This window comes from Oryx dammah, unplaced genomic scaffold (genome assembly GCF_014754425.2).
Source record: "Oryx dammah isolate SB20612 unplaced genomic scaffold, SCBI_Odam_1.1 HiC_scaffold_7, whole genome shotgun sequence".
Lineage (NCBI taxonomy): Eukaryota > Metazoa > Chordata > Mammalia > Artiodactyla > Bovidae > Oryx > Oryx dammah.
In genome coordinates this window covers 5,688,480-5,712,444 of record NW_024070191.1, presented here as the reverse complement: position 1 = coordinate 5,712,444, position 23,965 = coordinate 5,688,480, and the positions used below count along the sequence as shown (strand labels likewise).

Here is a 23,965-nt window from a genome sequence, read left to right as displayed (position 1 = left end):
ACAAACATCCAGAAGTAAATGTATAAATATACCCATGGTCAACTATTCAAATAGATTAGTAATATCTGAGCCACATGCCCACCTTCTGAGAATACAATTGATGAACAATCAAGCCCTCCAGAAAACAGTCCTGGGGCTTCCCTGGTGGCGCAGTGGGTAAGAAACTGCCTGCCAGTTCGGGGCCGAGTTCAATCCCTGGTCGGGGAAGGTAAGACTCCGCATGCCCATACGCTGCAGCCACTGGAGACCGCACGCCCGCAGCCTGTGCTCCACCTGCAACAAGAAAAGCCACAGCAGGAAGAAGTCCACACAGGGCGATGAGGAGCCCCTCGTCTCAACCAGAGAAAGCCACGCACAGCCAAGAAGGCCCGAATACAATGCTGCTTATGTTTCAGGTGAGAGTAAGAAAAAAGCATCAGATACAAAGCAATAATGGAAACCTTGGCCGTCCTCTGTAAGTTAGACTCACTAGCATTTAATGAGATTTTGTTGAGTCACATGATTGTTTAAAAAAAATCTATTATAAAACTAGGTGGGAAACAGGAAAATAGGAAGATGGCTGGAAAGAAAACGGCCTCTACTATCTGACTAAACACAGTAAGAGGCTGAGCCTAATCAAAGACATCGAGGGACCAAATTATGCATCAACTTACCCAGGTATCCGGTGGGCAGTGACTGTGTGAAGCTGGTTAAGTTCAAACATGAAAGGTTCTGATTGATTAGAAGATTCTTCGAGCCTGTCAGCGTGAGAGACTATTAAACCAGACTGTGAGGCCTGAGATCTCAGACACAATAGAAAACCACGTGACCTGGGTAATTTAGGGTCACCTGCAGCTGAGGTCTTCGGAAGAGTGATGGGAAAACATGGCGCTGGTCCTGGATCGGTCAGGACCCAGCGGTTGCCCCTCCCCTGCTGAACCCACTGAGCTCCCTTAGGAGCAAAATCAAAGACGAGTTTCCACTTCCTTCTCTCAATAACCGATGCACATTGTTGGGGCCCACAGAAGATGTAGGCCCTATCTATATTCGAGGTGTTAGTATCCAATCACACCTTGGGGCTGGCTGGGGTCTTTACTCATGCACAGAAGAGTTGTCATGGCCGGAAGGCATCCAGCTTTGAAGACCAGGCTGTCCCTAAACCTGTGTGATGGGGCCATGCCAAGGCGTTCATGAATGACACAGACCCCAAGCAAACAATGCTTCTTTCAAGGACCCTCATTCCGGCCAACAATTCTGCCTGACACTTAACACATGACGTCACATCCTGAGTAACCATGACACAGAGGACATGAGTCACCACACTCTTCCTGCTAAAATGCAGCCAAAGGCGAAAGCATTCATTCTTGAAGTTGTCGGAACACAATGGAACAGCGATACTGCACGTGGGGTGTGTCAGAAAGGCCCGCAGAGCGAGGCCCAGCTCCTGCTCCATGCTGATGCGCTCGTTTCCTGATGGGCTGACACGACTTTTAAAATAGGAAAGAGAGACATGGAAAAGGAAAGGGAGGGAGACTAAACAAGTGACTACAAATAAGGAAATGCCAGGCTAAAAGCGGGCTGTGCTCTCACAGAATGGAAGCAGGTGGCTCTCAACACCGCACCGATGCAGGGGTGGGGGCAACCGCTGTCTCGAGCGAAGGGGAGCCTCTTTTCATTTACCAACCGTTTCTGAGACATTAAATATGACCGTTTTATGCTCCTGACTACTCCACTGTGTGAAATGACAAAACAGGGCAGAAGAAGGAAATGAACATTCTATTATTTGACACAAACACCACTGTCCAGAACTATTAAATGCTTTCCAAAATAACATGGTGGAAAAAAAAATGTTTAACACACTTAAGTATTCCAGCCCAACAAACCTTTTCTGAAAATGAAAAATATGTCAAAATAAGATACTTGGGTAAATACGTCATATTTATTTTTTCCTATAATTTAGATGACTTTGTATCTAATTTTAAAAAATACTAAGTAGGAATTTTATTTTGTTACATTTAGGTATTAAATCAGACAACAAGACTTGAACTTCAGCTTCTAGAACACTCCCTTTCTACAAACAAATTGGAAAAACAGATTTTGGATCAGACCAGTGAAATAAGCAAACTGCAAGATAAGAACAGGTAATAAAAATATAAAGAGACGTATAATCCAGAATCATACACTTTCTAGATATGAAAGCCTATTTCAAGTGATTATTAACTATAAATAAGCATGGCTTTTAAAATGCCGTATTTCCTACTGTACAGTGCAAGGATCACGAGTTGATGGGAACGTAGTGAGAGGGTTTGGAGAAAAACACCAAAATGGTATCACCTTCTAAAATAGTCCTTGACTTTTTTTCTGTAACACTCTGGGCCTCTTAAAGATCCTCTTACATGAATCCTCCAAATTTTGCCTCAATCCACAGAAAACCACTACTGAGGCATTTTGATATTAACAAGTTCTCTGCCTCTGAGAATTTAGTTTATTTCAACGGAAAATGGTCTACAGCAGGAAAACTACACCTTACTGTAAACCAACGCACATTTCATGATGCAATGTTTATTTTTAAAGCATATACTAAAGTAAAAACAACAGTTAATATTAAATACATTATGTTAATATCTAAATAAAATGCTAAAAGCTCTCAAAAAAAACCTGATACAAAAACCAAGATTATGAGTGACAAGTGGGGACTGTTTTCATAGGCCTACTCAGGTGGGGACGTAGGAGGGTAATTCCGTTCACATTCCGGGTGTTCGTATTTCCTTGTTTCTAATCAGGACACGGCATCTACGACACGTAACAACACACTGTTACACAATTACGTAATTCTTCTTCATAGCCAAAAATGATGGCACACTTACTGTCTTATGATCATTCTTTCCTTTCATTGAGAACTGAACTGAAACAATTCTGTCCCGTGGGTAACAGACGAAATCCACTGAAAGTTTTGAAAAGCAAGTCGATTTTTTTTTGGTAAACTTTTAATTGGGTGAGAACTGTTTTACAGTGTTGTACTGCTTTCTGCCATACAACGCCACAACGCAGCCATGATGAGACCTGGATCTCCTCCCTCCCCTCCCGCCAGCCCAGCCTGCTCGTCGTCCCAGGGCAGCGGCTGGGCTCCCGTGTGGTGGCGCACAGCAGCTTCTCGCCAGCCACCGGGTTCACGTGTGACAGGGCACGCACACGTCCGAGCCGCTCTCTCCGTCCGCCCCACTCTCCCCTCCTCCCACTGTGCCCACCCGCCCATTCTCTCTCTGAGCCTCCACGCCTTCACTACAAATAGCTTCATCGACACCATCTTTTCTTGGTGTTCCATAAATAAGCATTAATACATGATACTTTTCTCTTTCTGACTTACTTCACTCTCTAACAGGCTTGGGGTCACTCACCTCACTAGAACTGACTCGGATTCCGTTCTTTTTTGTCTCTGAATAGTATTTCATTGTATATATGTACCGCTATCCATTCATCTGTACCAAGTAGATTTTTACTCTAAATATTTTAATGTTTCACATTTCTCTCTTATGAAAAGTAAAATAGCCTTATTTAGCGTTCCCGAGTGGGACACTCTGGTGCGGGCCGTGGCTCCCGCCTTAATTCCTGTGTTAGTATGCTGTGGCGCTAAAATGATCACTTACGTGTGTCGGTTATGTTACCCAGACGACGACTTTATAAACAGTTTTCAACTGGTATTGCCTTTTGTCTAGATAAGTATGCCTCTAATTCTCAATTCAGATACACTGCTTAATATTTTCACTTATCACAGTATGCAATTTTTTTTCAGCCTGAATTTGCTGTGAAATGCAGCCTGAACTGCTGTGAAATGCAATCAACAACTTTCACTGCTTTTTTTAATCATTTATAATTTGATAAAATTCTTTCATATGTTAAAGCTTTACAATGTATAAAATAGTGACTCCAACCACACAGGAAGCTGCTGTGTTTCCTGATAATTCTTGCTTAAATGATCCTTCACATTCCTCCCTGCCCCCCTTAATCCTACAGTTTTCCCCTGGTTAACTGACATTTGACCAGTAGTGTGCTTTTCCAATAATTTCAATCCATTTTTCGTATGTTATTTTTACCATCTGATTCACCAGGGAAGCCCCAATTTATGAGTTATTTTCAAACATCACAACATTTTCTCCATAAAACCACTCTGCTGAACAAACATCTCTAACAAACTAAAATCCTACATCACTTGCAACAGCAGAGCTCCACACTTGAATTGCAAATATCTCACTCAAAACTGGTGGCTCAGGGGTAAAGAAGCCGCCTGCAATGCAGGAGATGCAAGAGACTCAGGTTCAACCCCTGAGTCGAGAAGATCCCCTGGAGAGAGAAATGGCAGCCCACTCCAGTATTCTTGTCTGGAAAATTCCATGGACAGAGCCTGGCAGGTACTGTCCATGGGGTTACGAAGAGTCAGACATGACTAAGCAACTGAGCGCACACACCTGACTCAGACTGGAGCCACAGAACTGTTTCTGATGACCTGCCATAGTGAGGATACTGAAAGACGTAGCTTTTATCAGTGGACTTACAAAAATCATGCATAACGAACCTGCAGAAGAATAACCTTTTTAGCAGCTGCAGGAATCATATTCTCTTTTGACACAATATGAAATGAAATGGCAATAATGTGTTTCCTTTCTCAACAACTTTAAATAAATAATAAGGTCATGTTGATGACTTTATAGCGTTCAGTGAGTCTGGCATGCTGTCTTCAGGGACCTTAACATTTGAGGCTAGCCTAAGGCGTGGACTAGCCTAAGGTTTCAGCTGCATATTTCATCATCACAAAAATTCGTGAATGTGTTGACATTTGACAGACCATATTTTAAATTATCTTCAATAGTTCTCACAAAGTGTGATCGCTTTCTTCGTGGAACATGAAGTACTTAATTCTTTACCAGTGAAGTCAAAGTACTTAATAGCATCGACATCCTCCTGAAAATAACCATGAGCTAAAGTTGAAAATTACTATACTTTTTTCATCTTATCATTTGTTTCCTTCTAAAAATAAATGATTTACGGGCTACCTGCACCAGTTCAATTAAAGTACAATTACCGATATATGATTCAGTTGTTACTGAAAAGCACTGTCATTTACGATGTCCCCTTCTGAAGACAGGCAATAAAAACACACAAAAGAAACATGATTCAGCCTTGATATTTCTCCACATTTCTCATCAGACCATGAATTACGTTAACATAAAGTTACACAGTACCAACGTCCAACTTCTATGGTGATGATCGAGCAGCTCAGCCTGTGTCAGGAATCCAAGTGAGATGCTAACGAGCAGAGTGTCAGTGACACAGGCGTCCCCACGGCGCCACCCCTCCCCCGCCCACCATCCGCCCACACTGGCCATGGCATTTGCTGCTCTGTGCAAAATTCTTGCTATGAATTTATCCTCATGTCTTATCCCACTTATTTAATTTCCTTTTATTAAAAAAAAAGCATAATACAACTCACTAAATTGACTGCAAAAGCCAGTAAAGGGGCCAGATGTGCATTTTGCAGGACACGGCTCTGAGATCTGATCTCTGAGACTCTTAAGCTTTACACACAGATACGTGGTCCTGCTCACAGCTAGTCTGGTCTGGGATGGCCTGATGCTGGGATTCACTCTTCAGCACCTGCTTGTATGTAATTTTGAGACTCAATCTTTAGGCCAGGATGTGACTGATCTCTGGATCATACTGGCAGAGATTTGGGAGAAAGAAAAAAATTGACAATTGGACCGTGATAAATTTAAGAGCTGCAACTGAATTTAATAATAATTAGTATTAATACTGATTATTAATGCTTATAGGTAAGACCTGGAATGGGTAGTTAGGCCCTTAGTTAGCTTAGTAATGTTTCCAAGGTTAAAGGTTCAGAAAATGTTACTGTCCCCCAAAAAGGAATAATAGACTCACAGATTATTTGAACTAGAGGGGGTCTCAGAGATCATCATCTAATCTAAAGCCTTCATTTTAGGTAGAGATTCATGACTGTCAGTGGACTTTCCCACAGATAGAGTAACACCAGGGGCGGTCACGTGCAGAGGTGACATTCTTAGCCCGGAGCTCTGACCCCCAGGAGTTCCCAACACCGAGGGCACCTTCTCAATGCCCACGTTCCTCTTGAGAAAAACCATGGTCTCACAGGCAGTGCATGTGGAAACTTCTAGTCATGAACCTTACATTTTCACCAGGGCACTTTCTCTTCATGCCTATGTCATATCTGTGTCCTCTGTCTGGTCTCAGCATGCTTGAGAGCCTCCTCACGGCTCCGGCAACATCTGATTACTTTATAACTCCTGTGACATCTTACCAGAGGGCCCTGCAGAAGCAGAAATTCCATCAATATAAATGACTGTATAAGGATTATGAAACTGATTAGATGTTTACCAAGCTCATGGCTTTGATGGTGATCAGAAAACCCTTCACTAACTAACAATTATTTCCCTTGACAAGTTTCCTGGAAAAGAAGGTCCTAGATATGGAAGACAAGCACATAGTTCAACTTCGGTCAATCAAAGAAGAGAAAGATCAGCTCCAGGTGTTAGTATCCAAGCAAAATTCCATCATTGAAGAACTAGAAAAGCAACTGGTGACGGCTACGGTGAATAATTCAGTTCTCCAAAAGCAGCAACATGATCTGATGGAGACAGTTAATAATTTACTGACTCTGATGTCAACATCAAACCGTAAGTCAGGTTTACATGTAAGTTTTTCCTCTGTTTTGTCATTAGTCGGTGAAACTTCAAAAATTCATCGAAAAAACACAAAAAACCTTTCATTTTCCAAGAAAGGCACTATTTCTCTTACATATTTCATATGAATACTTTATAGGGCCTCAATATGGAACCAATTAAAAAGAAGGAGAGAGAGGGGAAGGGGAATATATATTTATACTAATTAAATATTATGAGGCAAACCACCTCAAACAACCTTTTGTTTTTGGGCTTGGAGAGCCTTCTTTCAGTTAGTTCCATTGCTAACACAGGTGTATAGGGCTGGCCGAGTTACTAAACCACGTGCTTAGTTGCTCAGTCGTGTACGACTCCTTGAGACCCCATGGACTGCAGCCCGCCAGGCACCTCTGTCCATGGAGATTCTCCAGGCAAAAAACATTGGAGTGGGTTGCCATTTCCTTCTCCATTACTAAAGCAGAGTGGACATTTTTTTATTTTTTAGGAGAGAAGAACAATACTAGGCCCATAGGGTTGTTGTGAAGGTTAAATGAGACAATGCTTGTGTAAGACCAGTATCCAAGAAACGCCAAGGTCCTGCTCTCACCACACCGTAACGGCATCTCTCCTTCCTTATTCCTGTTTTATCCTCCAACTTCTGTATTAGAGAGAAGCAGGGATACATCTTCCATCATTAACTAGAGAGATGATACCCAACCTGTGCGGTATTTTAAGATTGCTTTTTCTCAAACACTGGGTCTAGCTCTTACTATGGCCTGTTGCATAGGGCCCTTCCAAATGTTTCTGTTCGACACAGCTGCACTTTACATGCAACTCATGTAGAGATATTTCTTCATTTCGGTAAGAAGTATGTTCTCACGTTTCCCTTGAGTCATACAGTTATGCCCACTTCAGTAACAGAGATGTTTAAACAAGGTTTTTACTTAAACCAGGAAGCAGACAAACAAGCATGACCTGTGCTACGTGGCGGGTCTGCAGTGCATGCCTTCCAAAGAGAGTCACACTCCTTTGTAATTTTGAAAAATCTGCATTTTTTCACACATGTAGAAAAGGAAAAGACAGTCACCTGATGCCTGGCGGGACCAAGACAGTGTGAGGTGCTAGCTTTGATGAGTCAAAGTAGAGGAAAACCACACAGCTCAGATCCTGGCAGAAACAAGCAGCAGAGAGACAGGCCACAGGACGAGCTTGGTTTGCCTGCGTGCCTTGGCTGGCGGGGGGACGGAGCCTCCCCCAGAGCGGCCTGCCCACCCCACCTGGTCCAGAGCCTGGGGCACTGGTCAGGCTCTAGAAGGAAGATAAACACATACCTGCAAGAACAGATGCACACAAACACTTTTTTTTTTTTAATGTGGCCAAAAAAAAAAGGGGATTGGGAAGTCTGTTGAGAGTGAAACAAAAAATCTGAAAGAATTTCATAGTCCTAGATGTTTTACACTTTCAAGGAAGGATTTCAAAGACACAGATAGAGAAATTTTAGGTTCCTCTTTAACACACGGCGGACTACAGTCCATGGGATCACAGAGTCAGACACAACTGAGTGACTAACACTTTCATTATACTTTAAGACAAGCTACTATGAGATGGTTGCTAAAAATCCAAAGAATACTGAGGAATCTTCACCCAATGGTCTAAAGAAATATTACTATCTAAATAGCTGGCCTCAGATACACAAGAAGAAAACAATCCACCCCACAGCCTAACTGGCGAAGAGCCAGCACCATTTTTAGGTATGTCCTTTATTCTTCCGAAATCACTTTATCTGATTCTACTCAAGATGAAAGACTTTTTCACAAGTAACAGTTTGCAAAGGGGGATTGCAAAGTACTTGCATTACATACAGTTGATGGGAAGGAAAAGGAAGTGTGGATTGTTGGTAGTGACCTTTGAGAATTAATACCAAACAGGCTGAAAGAGGAACTTTATCAGAAAGGCTTAAGAAACTAGCATCTCATGATAACAATTCAAATGTGATACAATCACAAGTAAGTGCATCTCAAAATAATCAGCTTTTATCTTTTCACAAACTCCTCTTAAAAGCTTTCCTATTTTTTGAAAAACAGCCTCATACTCCTTGCTTGCCAAGGACGACCAAATCATCTTCAGAGACTGCGGGGAGGCATTCAAATCGGGACTGACCACCAGCGGCGTCTACACACTGACGTTCCCTAACTCCACGGAGGAGATCAAGGTAAGGCGCTGCCTCTCGTTTTCAGCCCCCTGGCTTGAAGCAGGTGGTTTCAGAAGCAAAGCAGCTGCATACACAGCTCTCACACCATGCCAGCGGCATGCAGAGCAAAGCAAGAGATGCTGACCACGAGGGACTCGGAGCCCCGCCGCTGGGTACACAGCACTGCCGATGCTTATGAACGATGCAGAAACAGCTATCCCATTCTGGGCGTCCACCTCCTGTGTCAGATAATCTGCTTGTGTCCCCTTGCATTTGGCTTGGTCACGCATCCTGTCAGTTGTTTGTCTTGAAGTGTCAGACTCTCTTTGTTAGTTGTAAAGAAAATGTTTTCCAAAATCTGAGAGTTTCACTAACCATAGTTCATGCGTCAGTCCTTATTTCATGTAACAATGGTTGGTATTTCATTCAAAAAAAAAAAAAAAAGCTCATTCAGTTTGCAACTAAAAGTCACAGTTTCTCTCTCTGAGACAGCCACGGGCACGTTGATGTGCAGAAGTGATCAATACCCACTTCCATTTCATCAAACGGAATAGAAAACCAGACGTGCAGCAGTAGAGGTTTAATGAAATCAATCATTTTTACGGCTTTGTCAGGGACATCCTGGAGTGACACTGGCTTCTCTCCTCCAGTCGCAAGCGTGTGACTGAGGAGCACGGGGGGGGGGTCCGTTGTTAGTTCATTCCAGGGTGCTGGCAGTTTCGCCTGCCAGTCCTTTTGTACCATCTGTGCAAACACCATCACAGCCCTGAAGGCTGCGGACTTGCTGCAGAGGGGCTTAGGGACCCTGGCGCAGGCTGTTCTTATCCCCGCTGATGGGCTTTTCTTCCCAAGTACGTGCATAAGTGAACCAAGAACCAGAACTTACCATAAGGAGAAGGCGGTGTGCAGTTTAACTTGTGTTCTTGGTTATGCTGGATTTTTCAGGAGTGTGGCTCCTGAATTTGCTGCGGGAGACGTTAAGCTTTAAATGGGGGTGGGTGGGGGTGGGAAGGGGGAGTCACTTCCCCAGGGAATATTTCAATGTGGCTTCTATAAGGTAAAACAGCCTTATACGAGATTCAGTGTGAAGCACTATATAACTGTGAGATGACTGTATTTGTTAAATGCCTATAAATATGTTTACAACTAACTGTAAAAGCAGCTACAAATTGAATGAACGGAAACACTTACGGAAACGGCACTCAACGCTGCATCAAAATGAAAATGTTAGAGGTTCCTGAAAATATTAGCCTTTTGAACTCAGGATTATCCTCAGTATTTAACATGGTGATAGAGAAAAACACTTTATAAAGAATATAAACATCAAGGTTATATATAAAGACATGGAATTTGAAACAGTAACATATGCTTGATTACGAACTGAAAAGATAAACAGTCAATTTATCTTGAATAATACTTTCCAAAGAAATCTAATTCATTCATGGTGTTCTAAGTCAACCTTGAAAGCCAGTTAATGTCCTAGCACCCTAGAAGTAGTGCATTAGGGGGAGGGAAAAAAAACCCCAAACTCAAACAGTCTGTTGCCGATGAAAAAGTAATGAGCAGACTCTGTATCAAGCCTTTCAGTCCCCTTTGCTCTCTGGTTTTCAGGCCAACTTCTTATACACTATTGTCTGTCACCAGATGTTGGTCTGCCCTGGGTCTGGAGGCAGGGGGACGGCGGGACAGGAGTAACAGGAGGAGGAAGGGGATGGAGAATGACGTGGAATGACCCCGAACAGACCCAGAGGGACCAGCCGCCCTACTGTGGTGTCACACTTCCTGCCTCACTGCGTGTCCCTGCCCCAGTGGCTGTACCAGCCCAACAGCCTCAGTGCTGGAAGAGGATGATATATGGCTCTGGGCTGATGGAGTCTCAGGTGATGGCTGGAAGCGTTAGCATTTACACGCCCTTTTACACACATGCGGTAAAAACAACTCACTGAACAGCAGGGAACAACAAGCTTTGAAACCCCCATTTTTTCATCTCTGAGATATATGGTCCAGATTAAGTTACCTCTGGATTCCCCTCCAGACTTCAGGCTCCATGATTCACAACCTGAGAAAGTCTGACAGACTTGGGCTTAAACTCTGACTCTGCCGGCGTGTGCCTCTCAGCAAGTCACTGCCCTGCCTGCAGCCTCTGCTCCCTCATCTGTGATGTGCTGCGGGCTCCCCTGTCTCACAGAACAGTTTCGGGGTGACGCTGGAGGTGAGCACGGAGGACAGGGCTCGGTGCCCGCCATCCAGTCGATGTACGAGAAGCGTGACTGTTCTGGCTGCCCCTGAGAGCCACGAGGGCCTTCCCTGGTGGCTCAGTAGTAAAGAATCTGCCTGCACTGCAGGAGACTCGGGTTTGATCCCTGGGTCAGGAAGATCCCTTGGAGAAGGAAATGGCCACCCACTCCAGTATTCTTGCCTGGGAAGTCCCAAGGACAGAGAAGCCTGGTGGGCTAGAGTCTGTGGGGTTGCAAAGAGTTGGACATCCCTTTGCGACTAAACAGGAATAACAAAGGGCCGTGGACAACTTCTCTGCAGGGCGGGACACTCAAGCTCACTCTGAATCTTCTAATTCAAGAAAAGGATGCTCAACAGCTCTCTGGGCAGATCTTTCCCAAAGAGGCTTAAGTATTTCAACTAGATTTTTAAAGAATTCATTAGGTTTTTGTACAAGATAGACATTGCATGGTGGCATTTATCAGAGGCGTTGTTGTTTTTGCTTTTAAGAGACACAGTGGTTTCCTTCCCTAAATTTCACAGGATACCTGACTCCTAACGTTTTTCCGTTTGCTGTTTAATCACTTGTTCACCATGGCCTCAAGAGTTGAAGCGTGACATTTTAATCTAGCGTTATTTGCTAGATTGGGAAGAAAAGCCCATCAACTTGAGAGCAAGATACCAGGCCGGTGGACCGTGCTGTGGTGTGCTAATCAGAAGCACTGACTGCCCTCGGGTCTGGGGCATTATCTGGGGACTTCTGCTTTTCTGACCCCGATGCAATCTGCTCCATCATTTTCATCAGTACCTCCTGGCTACATGGAGAGCTCCACTGGAGCACGATCTTCCTCTGGAAGCAGCATGAGCCAACTAGCCATAATGCTTCAGTTTTTATAAGTGCTATTTTTTTTTTCTTCCCCTCAAGCTGGACAAATATTTTAAAATGTTCTCATGATCCTATCATTGTCCCTAATGGGGTTAGAGGATAGTATGGCTCAGACCCCAGACCTTGGTCTTGAGTGATTTCTGTAACAAGATGGAACCCTTCTCTGATTTAAATATCAGTAACTCATCAGGGCGATTTTGACACTGAAGAAGTTGAGTGTCAAGGAATGAGGACAGGCTCACTGACAACAGCATGCAGGCCCTTTACCCCTGGCACACCTTTAGGGTAGGAGAGTCCATGTGTGTGCACGTGACTGCTCAGACCAATGGAGCTTATTCAGCTAACTTACTAGAAGGATCTTCTAAAAGACATGTTGACAGAAGTCAGTGGTACTGACCATCTTATGGACAGGGACAAGTGAGAGGCAGGATTATTCGTGAACTGACTTCAGTGTGGAGCTGGGTGGAGGGACTTCTGGCCTATTAACGAAAGAGCCAAGCTTCTCTGTGTTTGGAAGCATGTGTGTGAGTCACTCAGTCGTGAATCTGAAAGGTCCCACTCTTTGTCACCATAGCCATTTCCTTCTCCAGGAGATCTTCCTGACCCAGGGATTGAAGCCGGGTCTCCTACACCGCAGGCAGACTCTTTCACTGTATGAGCCACGAGGGAAGCCCGTCTGGGAAGCATGAAGGAGTAGAAAGCACATCACAGAATCAGGAATTAAACAGACTTTATTCAAATCCTATATGCCAACACTTACTAGCTGAATGACTCTGATCAACTTAACCTGACTTTACCAAATCTTTTCTCCTTTCGAAAATATAGAATTAAGAGTATCACAGCAAAGTTGCTGTGAGATCATGGATAATACATACAAGGAACCCAGCCTGGTGCTTGGAATGGAGTGATGTAGAACAATGATAATGATTAATAATAACATCAGTTCAAAGCAATAAGGGGTTATCTTAAGCAGATCAATTTCATGTGACTGATTAATTTAAGTGGGGAAATCATTTCATTCCTGATAAATAAAATTTTCTTTCATGGAACACACGTTTCCAAACATAAGGATCACCAGGAAGGTGACCCGGGCCGAGTGACGGTGCTGGGGAGAGCTGGGAAAGGGGGCAGAGAGAGGGGACGGGCGATCTGGCACTGGGCGCCAGCTCCTGCGCTCGGCTGGCTCAGAACAGGCTGGCAGACGAGTGCACAGTGAAGGGACAGGCCTGGGTGCAGTCTGGGTGCGCAGTCAGCCCCCAGCCCCTAGGATTTCAGCTCAAGAAGCAGTACCATTCACATTTAAACTTACTCTGCCAAAACCACCTCAAAAATTATCCCCAAAGACCGTGGAGGACAACAAAGAAAGAATACTTCTCATTGGTTTTGAACCTTAACTTTCATATTTACTACCTTGGAGGCTGTAGGGAAATTTATCTTAACTTTTTGGAAAATGTCTTCATTCTACGGTAATCTCATTATTTAAAACTATTTGTGTAATCTTATTTTCAGGGGTTTTTAATTTCATAATAAAATTCCAGCTGAGCTGAAATTAAGCATGGATGCTCTTAGATCAAGAAGGAATCCCATGTCCTGAGCAAAGTTTAAACCCACCAAGCCCATTTAAAAGCAGAAGTCAAAAGAGCAGGGAAGTGAAACAACAGGGGCTGTGAGCAAGGTAGAGAGAAGCATGAGGTTGGGGTCTATAGGCAGAACTGCCAGGCCCCGCTCAGTTCACACACAAAGCCTCCAGTCCCTCCTTCTGAGGGGTGAACCATGGAACCTGACTTTGATCCCACACTCAGAGGAAGCCTAACAGCTCCACGGCATCACAGCAGTCTTAGAAGCTCTGCAATCCAAGAGTCTCCCTTTTACACAACTCTCTGGAGAGGTGACTGGGACTGGCAGCCACCATAAAGGTTTTCAGGGATGTGGACACAAAGCAATAGATCTCTGCAGGCTGGAGATGAGAGATTTGGGGCCAATCAGCCAACGTGTCCCGTTCCCAGCAAACCCCTAAGGAACACAGACCTCTGGGTCAGCTGTCGGGGTGGGGCTCTAGCCTAGACCAGATGATGACAAGGTCCTATTTTCATCCACACGTCGTGTTATGTTACTGTTTACTTTTCATCATCATTTTAAATTCATGGTTTTCAATTTCCTTAAAATCCTTTGCCTCTTGGAAGACCACAGAGATTTACCCCAGAGAACCCCATCAGCTCTGGCCGTATTCTAAGTATCTCTGTTCATCTCGTGTCTGTTATGTAAGTTGAAGACCCAAGTCTGGACGTTTCCCAGGCAGTAACTGTGCGTTCCCGTTGCAGGCTTACTGTGACATGGAAACGGCTGGAGGTGGGTGGACAGTTATTCAGCGACGTGAAGATGGCAGTGTTGATTTTCAGAGGACTTGGAAAGAATATAAAGTGGTATGGATATTCTTTAAACCATCTGAAAATAATTTTCCTTGTGAAAACTAACTTTGAGAATGTGCAGGACTTCCACCACAAATCTAAAACTAACCAATGACTTTTGACCATTTTTTTTGTTTTGAAACCAAAAGGATCTTTCTAACTGGTGCTTCTGTTACCACGTTAAAGAATGGTCCAGTCGATGTAACATAAACGAAACATCAAAACAAAGGCATGCGAAAGCTAGTGGGCTCAGCATTTCTAGGGGTAGAGTACTTCACAGCATTTCACACCTCTACAAACTAAGGTGTTTATAGTGATGCTTCTTTTTTAAGATTTTTTTTTGATGTGGACCATTTTTTAAAAAGTCTGTATTGAATTTGTTACAATACTGATTCTGTTTTATGTTTTGGCTTTTGGCCACCAGGCATGCAGGATCTGAGCTCCCCCACCAGGGACTGACCCCAGACCCCTTGCATTGGAAAGTGAAGCCTCAAGCACTGGACCAGCAGGGAGGTCCCTATGACAATGTTTCTACTGGGGGTTCTCCAAGTCCTTCTAATTATTCCAATACCAATCTCCTTCTGGTAACAGCTTAGCTTCTTAAAACTGATTTTTAAAAAACCTTATATGGAAGGTCCCAAAGTTTCACAGCACAGGAAGGAATTTCTGCTGAATATTTGATGCTTGTTCTATGTTAAGTTGAGGGACTACTGATTTCAAATATGTGAAGGGGGAAAAAAAGAATAAGTGAAGTAAGAGAACTTTTCAACTTGAATTTCAGGGATTCGGGAACCCTTCGGGTGAACACTGGCTGGGAAATGAGTTTGTTTCACAAGTGACTGGTCAGAAACGCTACGTGCTGAAAATACACCTGAGAGACTGGGAAGGGAACGAGGCGTACTCGCTGTATGACCACTTCCATCTCTCGAACGAGGAGCTCAACTACAGGTGAGGAAATTCCATGCCACTGAAGCGGGTTAAAGGATTTGCTGGAAGTCAGAAGCCCACTGTATTAACCAGAATCTGAATGACTCACAGGCTACCTTAAGGGGGAAAAGCAGCCTGTCTCTCAGTTCTTTGCTGCCCTTAGGCAAGTGTCTCTAGTTTTAGCATTCTAATTCTAACGATACAAGGGGAGCTTCATGAGACAGAATCGTGCCTGTTGTGTCTGCTCTGTATCCTCAGAGCACAGATGAACCCTGCCTGGCAGGTAATTATTTGCAGAATAAATGCATGTTGTGTCCTTATTATAAGATACCATGCCAATCACACAGCAGATATATGCGTGTGTGAGTTGCTCAGTTGTGTCCAACTCTTTGCGACCCCGCGGACTGTAGCCCACCAGGCTCCTCTATCCATGGAATTCTCCAGGCCAGGATACCGGAATGAGTAGCCATTTCCTTCTCCAGGAGATCTTCCCAATCCAGGAACTGAACTCAAGTCTCCTGCATTTGGCAGGCAGAGTCTTTACCGTCTGAGACACAGGGAAGCCTAGTAGGTGCATGAGTATGCTGTTTCCCTCCAGAAGGTTTTAAAAGTTAAATCTATCTTTGTGAGGTTCAACCACATTCAGTTGCTGCGTTCCACTCCAAGCTCAAGAGAGGCATGACTAGCTGGGTGGTTGGGCAGCTGGGTCTTCTGCCCTGGGCTGCAGGAAGACGGGCTGGTTCGCAGCTCGGCCTCAGTATTTGCGTCCTCCCACCTGCTTGGGGGAGCTAATCTCAAATGTTCCAAGAAAAGCATGCACAGTTGTGAGTGGGAATTGACTCTCTGGTGCTAGAGTGGCCTGAGTGGAGGCAGAGCAAAAGGGCCCCGCACCCTGCTGTGGGAGGCCAGGGCAGTGCAGGGGTCGGGGTGTCTCGCCGTCACTCGGGGGCTCAGGACGCCTGTCGCTGGCGGGGCCCAGGGGGACGGGGTGCCTGCAGGTGGCCCAGGAACTGATCTGGGAAGATACAACACAAGAGGGTCGGGTGCCAGCACACCCTGACGGGGTCTAGAAGGCACCGGCTGGGGAAGAACGGAGCGGGAGGCGCGGCTCCAGTGGCCGCAGGGCACACGTGAGACACCTACTCTGCTGTCGGGCAAAAGAGAAGGTCCACAGCAGTGTCCCAGGAGACAGATGTCAGCTGACCTGCAGTCCTGGCTGAATTCCACCGATACCCAATACAGAGCCTCTGCTCAATGAAAATTCCAAGGCCTTAGTAGTTTGGGGGAGGGGGGAACCTGTGATTTTTAAAGTCCTTGAGCTGGCTTCTCGGGGAGGCCGCAATGGACAGCTTGAAAAAAAAAGGGCTGAAAGCCGGCCTGCTGACAGCTACCTGGGAAGTGTACAACGTCCAGTGTCCTGCTGAACGGTGGGCCAAAATTCAGAAGCATTTCTGAAGACATAACGTCTGACAAGCTTTGACACGACTTCTAAAAAGTCAGTCACTGGCTCTCATCACACATAGAGCCGGGCTGCCCAGGGTAGACCGGGGCTCACATGAGTGAAAAGATAGGTGTCTGGGCTGCAGTGCAGCCCCAAGGGGACTCTAAAGAGATCAAAAACTCAATGAAGTTTTAGACATGAGTGGCTGGTCACTGTTTTACCTCCAAGCTAAATATTTTTCCAACTGGCAACAGTTAGAACTCTACAACAGAGAAATTAAGAAGAAAGAAAGAACACAAAAATTAAGGATTAGACTATTTACACAAGAAGATTTTACAAAATGGGTCATTACCCTTGTATGCTGACATTATAAAAATATTTTAAACTGTGATGGTTCTTAACAGATATTTCCTTTAGAAACACAATCAATTTTTAGATACATGATGTAAAAAAGCCCATATTTGTTTAAAGCTCAATTTACTTGACATTATAGGGCAGATACTACATTGAAAAAATTATTATCCTGATAAAACATGTCAATGTGATAAGAAAACTGGGATGTGACTAAAACTTAAAATAACTATAGATACTTCAGAACGCCAACTAAATGTAGCAGTTGTTTTTTACTAAAGGAACTTTCCCCAAATGTTAGAAAACTGAAAAAAATACATGTTATAGGAATGTATAAGTGCATCAATAGAATATGATTCTTTTTACTAAAACTAAGAACTATTTGTGTATTAAACCTTAAGAATTGGTCACTTTTGTGGTAAAGAACTGCCTGCCAATGCAGGAGATCTAAGAGATGCGGGTTTGATCCCTGGGTCGGGAAAATCCCCTGGAGAAGGAAATGGCAGCCCGCTCCAGGATTCGTGCCTGGGGAATCCAGAGGATCCTGGTAGGCTACAGTCCCCAGGGTCACAAAAAGTTGGACATGACTGAAGTGAGTGAGCACACACACACCAACATTCTGGCAGTTCATACAAACACTAAGATTTAATTACTAAATATTGGCTTTACCTTTCTCACCATTTCACTGTGGTATAAAAGCGATGGGTACCAATTCACAGCAATTTCGAGAATGCGGCTGTTCTTGATAAAGTTTTGAAAAAAGCCAACTTTATCCAGTGGGCCACATAACAGAAGGCTCCGAAAGCAGCCATGCATCTTAGTCCTGCCTGCGATTAATGAGACGGGCTGGGACAGAAACTCAAGTCCTTCTGTTAGATGGCAGCCTGGACGGGAGGGGACCATGGGTACATGTGCATGGATGGCTAAGCGCCTTTGCTGTCCCCCTGAAACTATCACATCGTTAATTGGCTATACCCCAAATACAAAAGTTTAAAAAAAAAAAGGAAAGTGCTTTAAAACCCCAGAGATGAGCAGAACTGACGTGAACCCGTTACACCAGCATACAGAGGTTGTGCTAGAGCCCGGGGTCATGACTGAAACACAAGAGGGGCCTGAAATCAAGAAATTCAGTCCCTGCTTTGTGAGGAGGTTTCCAGAGTTACAATATTACAAACAATTAAAAAATCTGAATTACTGACACAGAAGTTACTCAGGGGTAAACGCTTTATGGAACCTACTGGGTAAGGTCCCAGGCGCCCTCAACGACTTCCTCCATAACCACACTCTGGGTGCCCACTGTGGAGCCCTGACAGAAGGGCAGCCGCGACCAGTCCCCTCTCTGCCACATATGGCGTGTCACTCTGGGCGAGTTCCTGTCTCTGAACCTCAGCCGTCCTACCTGTGAGACTGCAGGTGCCGCACACCCACCTTGGGGCTGTTCTGGGCACTGATACTCACGCGTGGGAGTGCGTGGTGTGGGCGCTGAGAGACAGGTCCCAGGCCAACCTTTCCCTCCGGCTCCACCTTCTGTTCCAAAATGAATTCCAAGAAACTGTACTCCTTCCAAGATAGTTGCCAGCACATGTGAGCTGGTGTTTGCAAGACGAATGGTGTCTGCGGGGCTTAGAGGACAGGAGCGCCCCCAGGACGGGAGACTCAGCGACCCCGGCCCCAAGGCCCACACAGGCTCGGCGCAGGGTCTCGCGCCCCCTGGACCCTGCTTCCCTGGCCCGGGCTCCCCTGGAGCAGGGCACACACCCCGCTGGCCCTTCTCCCCTCCTCCTGGGCAGGCATGCTGCTGGGGCGAGCCAGATTTTTGCGATCTCCTAAAAGCCAGAGCGCAAAAGAATTGATGCTTTTGAACTGTGGTGCTGAAAAGACTTGAGACTCCCTTGGGCTGCAAGGAGATCCAACCAGGCCACCCTAAAGGAGCTCAGCCCTGAATAGTCACTGGAAGGACTGATGCTGAAACTGAAGCTCCAGTACTTTGGCCACCTGATGCGATAAGCTGACTCACTGAGAAAGACTTTGATGCTGGGAAAGACTGAAGGCAGGAGGAGGGGATGACGGAGGATGAGATGGTTGGATGACATCACCGACTCGATGGACATGAACTTGGGCAAACTCTGGAGATGGTGAGGAACAGGGAAGCCTGGCGTGCTGCAGTCCATGGGGTTGCAGAGTTGGACACAATTTGGCGACTGAACAAAAAGCCTGGGCCATCATTTAGAGTTTAATGAATAGTATGCTTATTGTTTCCAGTCTGGCAGGTTTATTACAATACCGTTCAGAAATGAGGCCAAGCAGCTACAGGCGCTGTTTTCTACGTGGTTCACTAGACTTCTACACCAAGTGCAACGCTCCTTCCTGGTCTGCTGCCCTCCCCACCCCCACTGGTCATCTCGGGCCTTTGATTACTATTTCCATGATATGGAAAGAGGATCCCTTCACAACGTATTTTCCCCTCTTTTGTTTATCTGAGAGCAGCAGGAAAATAAATTATAGGGCCCCGAAGTCCCTGCTGATGCTTGTGCAAGTGATACGCGGTGAAGGTTTCATGAAAACATTCCTCTTTGCCTAAGGGTTTGATGATAAGTTGGTTCCTGTTTATAGCAGCACAAAAACATTTTGTCCCGGGTATGCATTAGCGCACTAACTGGCATAGCACACACTTCTGTAGAATGAAATTTTTCATTGTAAAAAACTTTCCACTATGATAAATCAACCACCCAAGCCAATTATGTTTTGCCTTTTTTTTTTTTTTCTGTTTTTCTTTGCATGCTCACAGGATTCACCTTAAAGGCCTCACAGGGACAGCCGGCAAAATAAGCAGCATAAGCCAGCCAGGAAATGATTTTAGCACGAAGGATGCAGACAACGACAAGTGCATCTGCAAATGCTCCCAAATGCTCACAGGAGGTGGGAGGACTTTTCTCTCTTCCTATTTGTGTTGGCAAGGAAGGGTTTCAGAGAGTGAAAGGTTGGCTATTCAGACTGCAACCTGTGATCGGTGACAGTGTCCAAATTTCATAACTAGACAGACTTGCTCAATGCGGGGAGGTTTGTTTTTCACTTTTTTGGACTGTTGAGTTTTACGCACGAATGTGATATGGAGCTAGAATTGTCGCTAGGCCAACTGTGTCTCCTCAGGACCTGGCCCTGGCAGGGAGAGGGGCCATGCGACCCTGAGCAAGCTCTCCTGGGCTTGTGCTGAATATCAGATGTTAGAAAGATGGTTTAATTCCATCTTGCTTTATTAGAAAGGTTAAGAATTCGAAATGGCAACAAAGCAGTGACGTGGATTCTTTAGTATAGGAATGTTTCCAATGAATAATTTATAGTTCAAACAAGAATTTTTCAGTTTGTTAAAAAGATGTCATTAATATATAGCAAACACTTATAATGCAAAGAAAATAACTAAACAAACTCCTTTTCTGTGCATCAAATTAAAATGAATGATAGTCCAGTTTAAATTAAGGCCTTTATTTTCAGGCTGTTCTTGCCTTCTATTGATACCCTTCCATGATAGATCTCTCAAAATAAAAAAGAAACCACATTAAAAAACAAATCCGATATAACAGTCACTTAAATGGCTAGATGAGTTCTTAGAAGCATGTCAGAGTTTAGTGATAGGGACCAACTGTTAGGAAACCTATTCTTCTGATTCCTAAAACTTTTAAAGTGGAATACCCAGAGCCAGTTAATTGTGACTGAGACCAGACAGAAGTCTGGCAAATGCTGTCAAAGTTAGTTCTTAAAAACACTGAAAGATTGAAATCAGCAACGAAAATTCTGCCAACAGTGCAGACTAAATGTAGAGGCAAACAGGAAACTGGCAGTGTTGAATTTGTAGAGGCCATGAATTGTATCACCAAAAATTCATCCATTACTCACCCAGGAAAACCAGAGGAAAGAGCTGAGGTCAATAAATCTTACAAATATGAGGGACTGCGTCAACAAGTAAAGGATCTAAACTTACCATATGTTAGCACTGCAGTTAAGAACTGTTTACAGGCAAAAGGATTTATTTAAGAAAATAATTTGAAATAAAGTAATTTTCAAGTCTTTCAGTGATACTGAGAGACGGAGGCTCCATTAAGAAACTCAGTCTTACGGTTCCTTAGAGAATGTATTTTATGTATAATACATGGTGGTAACGTAAGCCTTCCTTATTAGCCAGGCCCCCTTCAGTAATTATTTCAACCAGAGAATGCTATTATGCGGACTGTGTAAAAGCTGCCTGTCTCCCCCATCGACCATAATAATCCCTTTTAAAGCCAACCAGGGGAAGGGGGTGGGGGAGTGAGCCCTTGGAATCCTTCCTGTTTGCCATTCCCACACTGAGCCCAGCTGTCCATCGGGCGACAGCGGTTTTCAGACCACCCGAACGTCAGGAGCTACTCAGGAGAGCATCAGTGCATTAATAACAAGGAAACAACAGATTTATTTACTCAGATTAAGATTTAGGGCTGAGAGTGGAAGTGGAAAGCAGACAGGAGAGAAGAAACGCAGCCCGAGAGAGAGAGTGTAGAGGTCAGATTCCAAGCTGTGGTCTGGACCACGGAGAGGCCAGCTAGATTTTTGCATGTATAGTAAATTCAATAGCTGAGTCAGGCAGCAGGCTGTGGAATGGACAGACTCATAAGTGTGTAATATTCCTGAATATCATGAAGGATTATGAGCCTCACATGCAGACGTCTTATCAAGTCAACATTAATCTGAATCAAGTAACGGAGCTGTTACCCCCAGGAAACAGTTTAGGCATCTGGATGGAATAATTGGTGACCAAGAGCAGCATGTGAATATCAGAATAGAATATATGCACCAGAATACTTTTAAAGAAATAAAACAGGCCCTATCAATACTTGCCCCTGAGGTAATGGTCACATTCTTGCTTTTACTAGGTTTGGAGATATCAAGAATAGTTGTTATTTTTTCTGTATTTTAAAATTTTATGCAAATGGCATCAACTGTGTATGTCCTCCCAACACAATATGAAGATTTATCTGGATTAAGGCATGTAGATTGAGGTCACTCCTCTCCTCACAAACCCAAGGCCTTGGGGAATGGCGTTACCCCAGACTAGTCCTTCACGTGTAGGTGTGGACGCCGCCCCGAGACCCCCACTTTACTTTAGGGCACACACCACTACAGCCTTAAATTTCCTTTTTGTTTCTGGGACTTGAAGATTTGCTTTTTATCTAGCTCCACTGAGTACTTAAAATCTAGGGTTACGCTTTCAACAAAAAGACTTTCTTTGTTAGTGGGAGGGCAGCCTGAATCGGTCTGGTCCACCGCTGGGACAGGATGGACGGTGAGCCTGGCCCCATGAGACCCAGCCACCCGTTTTGCAGGTTCTGACCCTCCCCACTTTCAGCTGTGCCCTGGCTCTCCCAGCCATGTTGGCAGGTGACTGGCCCTTCCCCACAGCACAGAGGAGTAAGGAAGTTCCTAAGAACGTGTGCCTTAGGGAGCCATGGTCCAACCAGCACAGAGGTGGAGAGCCATGCTCCCCCCTGCCAGGCGGCACTCCCCACACTCAAGAGCGGCCCTGGGCGCACGCTTCACAGACCTGGGATGTGACTCTCCGAAGAGCTGGCATTTCCCACTCAACGGTGAGACAGTCAGGGCTGCCTGGCTCCTAATTCCTTCTGTGCTTCCCTTTCACAGGCTGGTGGTTTGATGCCTGTGGTCCTTCCAACCTGAATGGAATGTACTACCCACAGAGGCAGAACACAAATAAGTTCAACGGTATTAAGTGGTACTACTGGAAGGGCTCGGGCTACTCACTCAAGGCCACGACCATGATGATCCGTCCAGCAGATTTCTAAACTCTGGCACACACCTGAGGGACAATGTCTTGCCCTGTTTCCAGAGACCTGCTCCCAAAGCACTAAAAGACCGCACGCTGTCTCCGCATCTGGCTTGGACAAACTGCCCGCTCTCAGTGCGGAAGGGGCCGTGAGCTCCCAGTGCGAGCCCCGTGAGGCTTATCCCTTGAACCCGCATCACTCAGTGAACCGACGCACAACCCCAGACAAGCCACAGCCTGGTGTGGTGACCCGGCAGAAAGCCTTCGGGGAGATAAATCTAAGCTTGTGAACGAGACTGACAATTTACAGACTCTGTTGTCACAACCAAGAATGTTATGCGCGAGTTGATCAGTAAATAACTGGAAAACAGAACACTTATGCTGTGTAGTAGAGATAACCTTGGGACTGCATTTTTCCAAGCACTGTTTATAGACTGTGTAAATATCTATATGTCCTGAATTCAGCATCGCTATCATAATTAAAAGGAAGAAAAAATTCTGCAAGCCATAAAAATACATTATATATTCAGGGATTTTTGTGAGAAGTGGTTATTAGTAGTTTTAATATTTGGAGAAGGAAAAACATAGCTAATGCATTTTTATGCCTCCTCTTAGGAGCTTTAAATTTTCATTTTGAGAACAGCATATTTACGTGTGTATTGACAGCTTAGTTTTAAGTTAAAGCTCAAATATATATATTTCAAAGTTTCCATGGTGAAAACTTTCAGGATCTCTGAAATTATTAATAGAAACATGTGTTCTTTTAGTATATATGAAGATTGTACTATTTTTTCCTGCCTTGCTGTTAAATATGAAGGTATTTTTAGTAATTAAATATAACTTATTAGGTGAGATGACCACATTTAACTTCTATGATAATATTTACAGCATTGTAATTTGATTCTGAAACAAATGATTGTGCTCCATGATAAGGAAAATCTTGATTTTTAATGAAGAAAATTATACATTTAATTTCATGACAAACAGGCTTTCCTATCTTTTACTTACTATTCTAGAACAGAAGTCTTGTTTCTCTTCTACCAAGATGTATTTTAGGGAAG

At 44.4% G+C, this 23,965-nt stretch overlaps 2 protein-coding genes across 6 annotated transcripts in view; one reads left to right on the top strand and one right to left on the bottom strand.

Annotated features, from left to right (window-relative positions):
* Positions 1-23,766, top strand: part of ANGPT2 (angiopoietin 2) — a 56,810-nt gene extending 33,044 nt beyond the window's left edge. Inside the window, exons 3-9 of the mRNA XM_040243214.1 lie at positions 1,999-2,120; positions 6,454-6,686; positions 8,756-8,883; positions 14,287-14,388; positions 15,155-15,321; positions 19,881-20,011; positions 22,763-23,766. Of these exons, the coding sequence (XP_040099148.1) occupies positions 1,999-2,120; positions 6,454-6,686; positions 8,756-8,883; positions 14,287-14,388; positions 15,155-15,321; positions 19,881-20,011; positions 22,763-22,923 (1,044 nt within the window). The 3' untranslated portion in view covers positions 22,924-23,766. The remainder of the gene's footprint in view (positions 1-1,998; positions 2,121-6,453; positions 6,687-8,755; positions 8,884-14,286; positions 14,389-15,154; positions 15,322-19,880; positions 20,012-22,762) is intronic.
* Positions 1-23,965, bottom strand: part of MCPH1 (microcephalin 1) — a 225,654-nt gene that overhangs the window by 104,716 nt on the left and 96,973 nt on the right. The window lies entirely within an intron of this gene.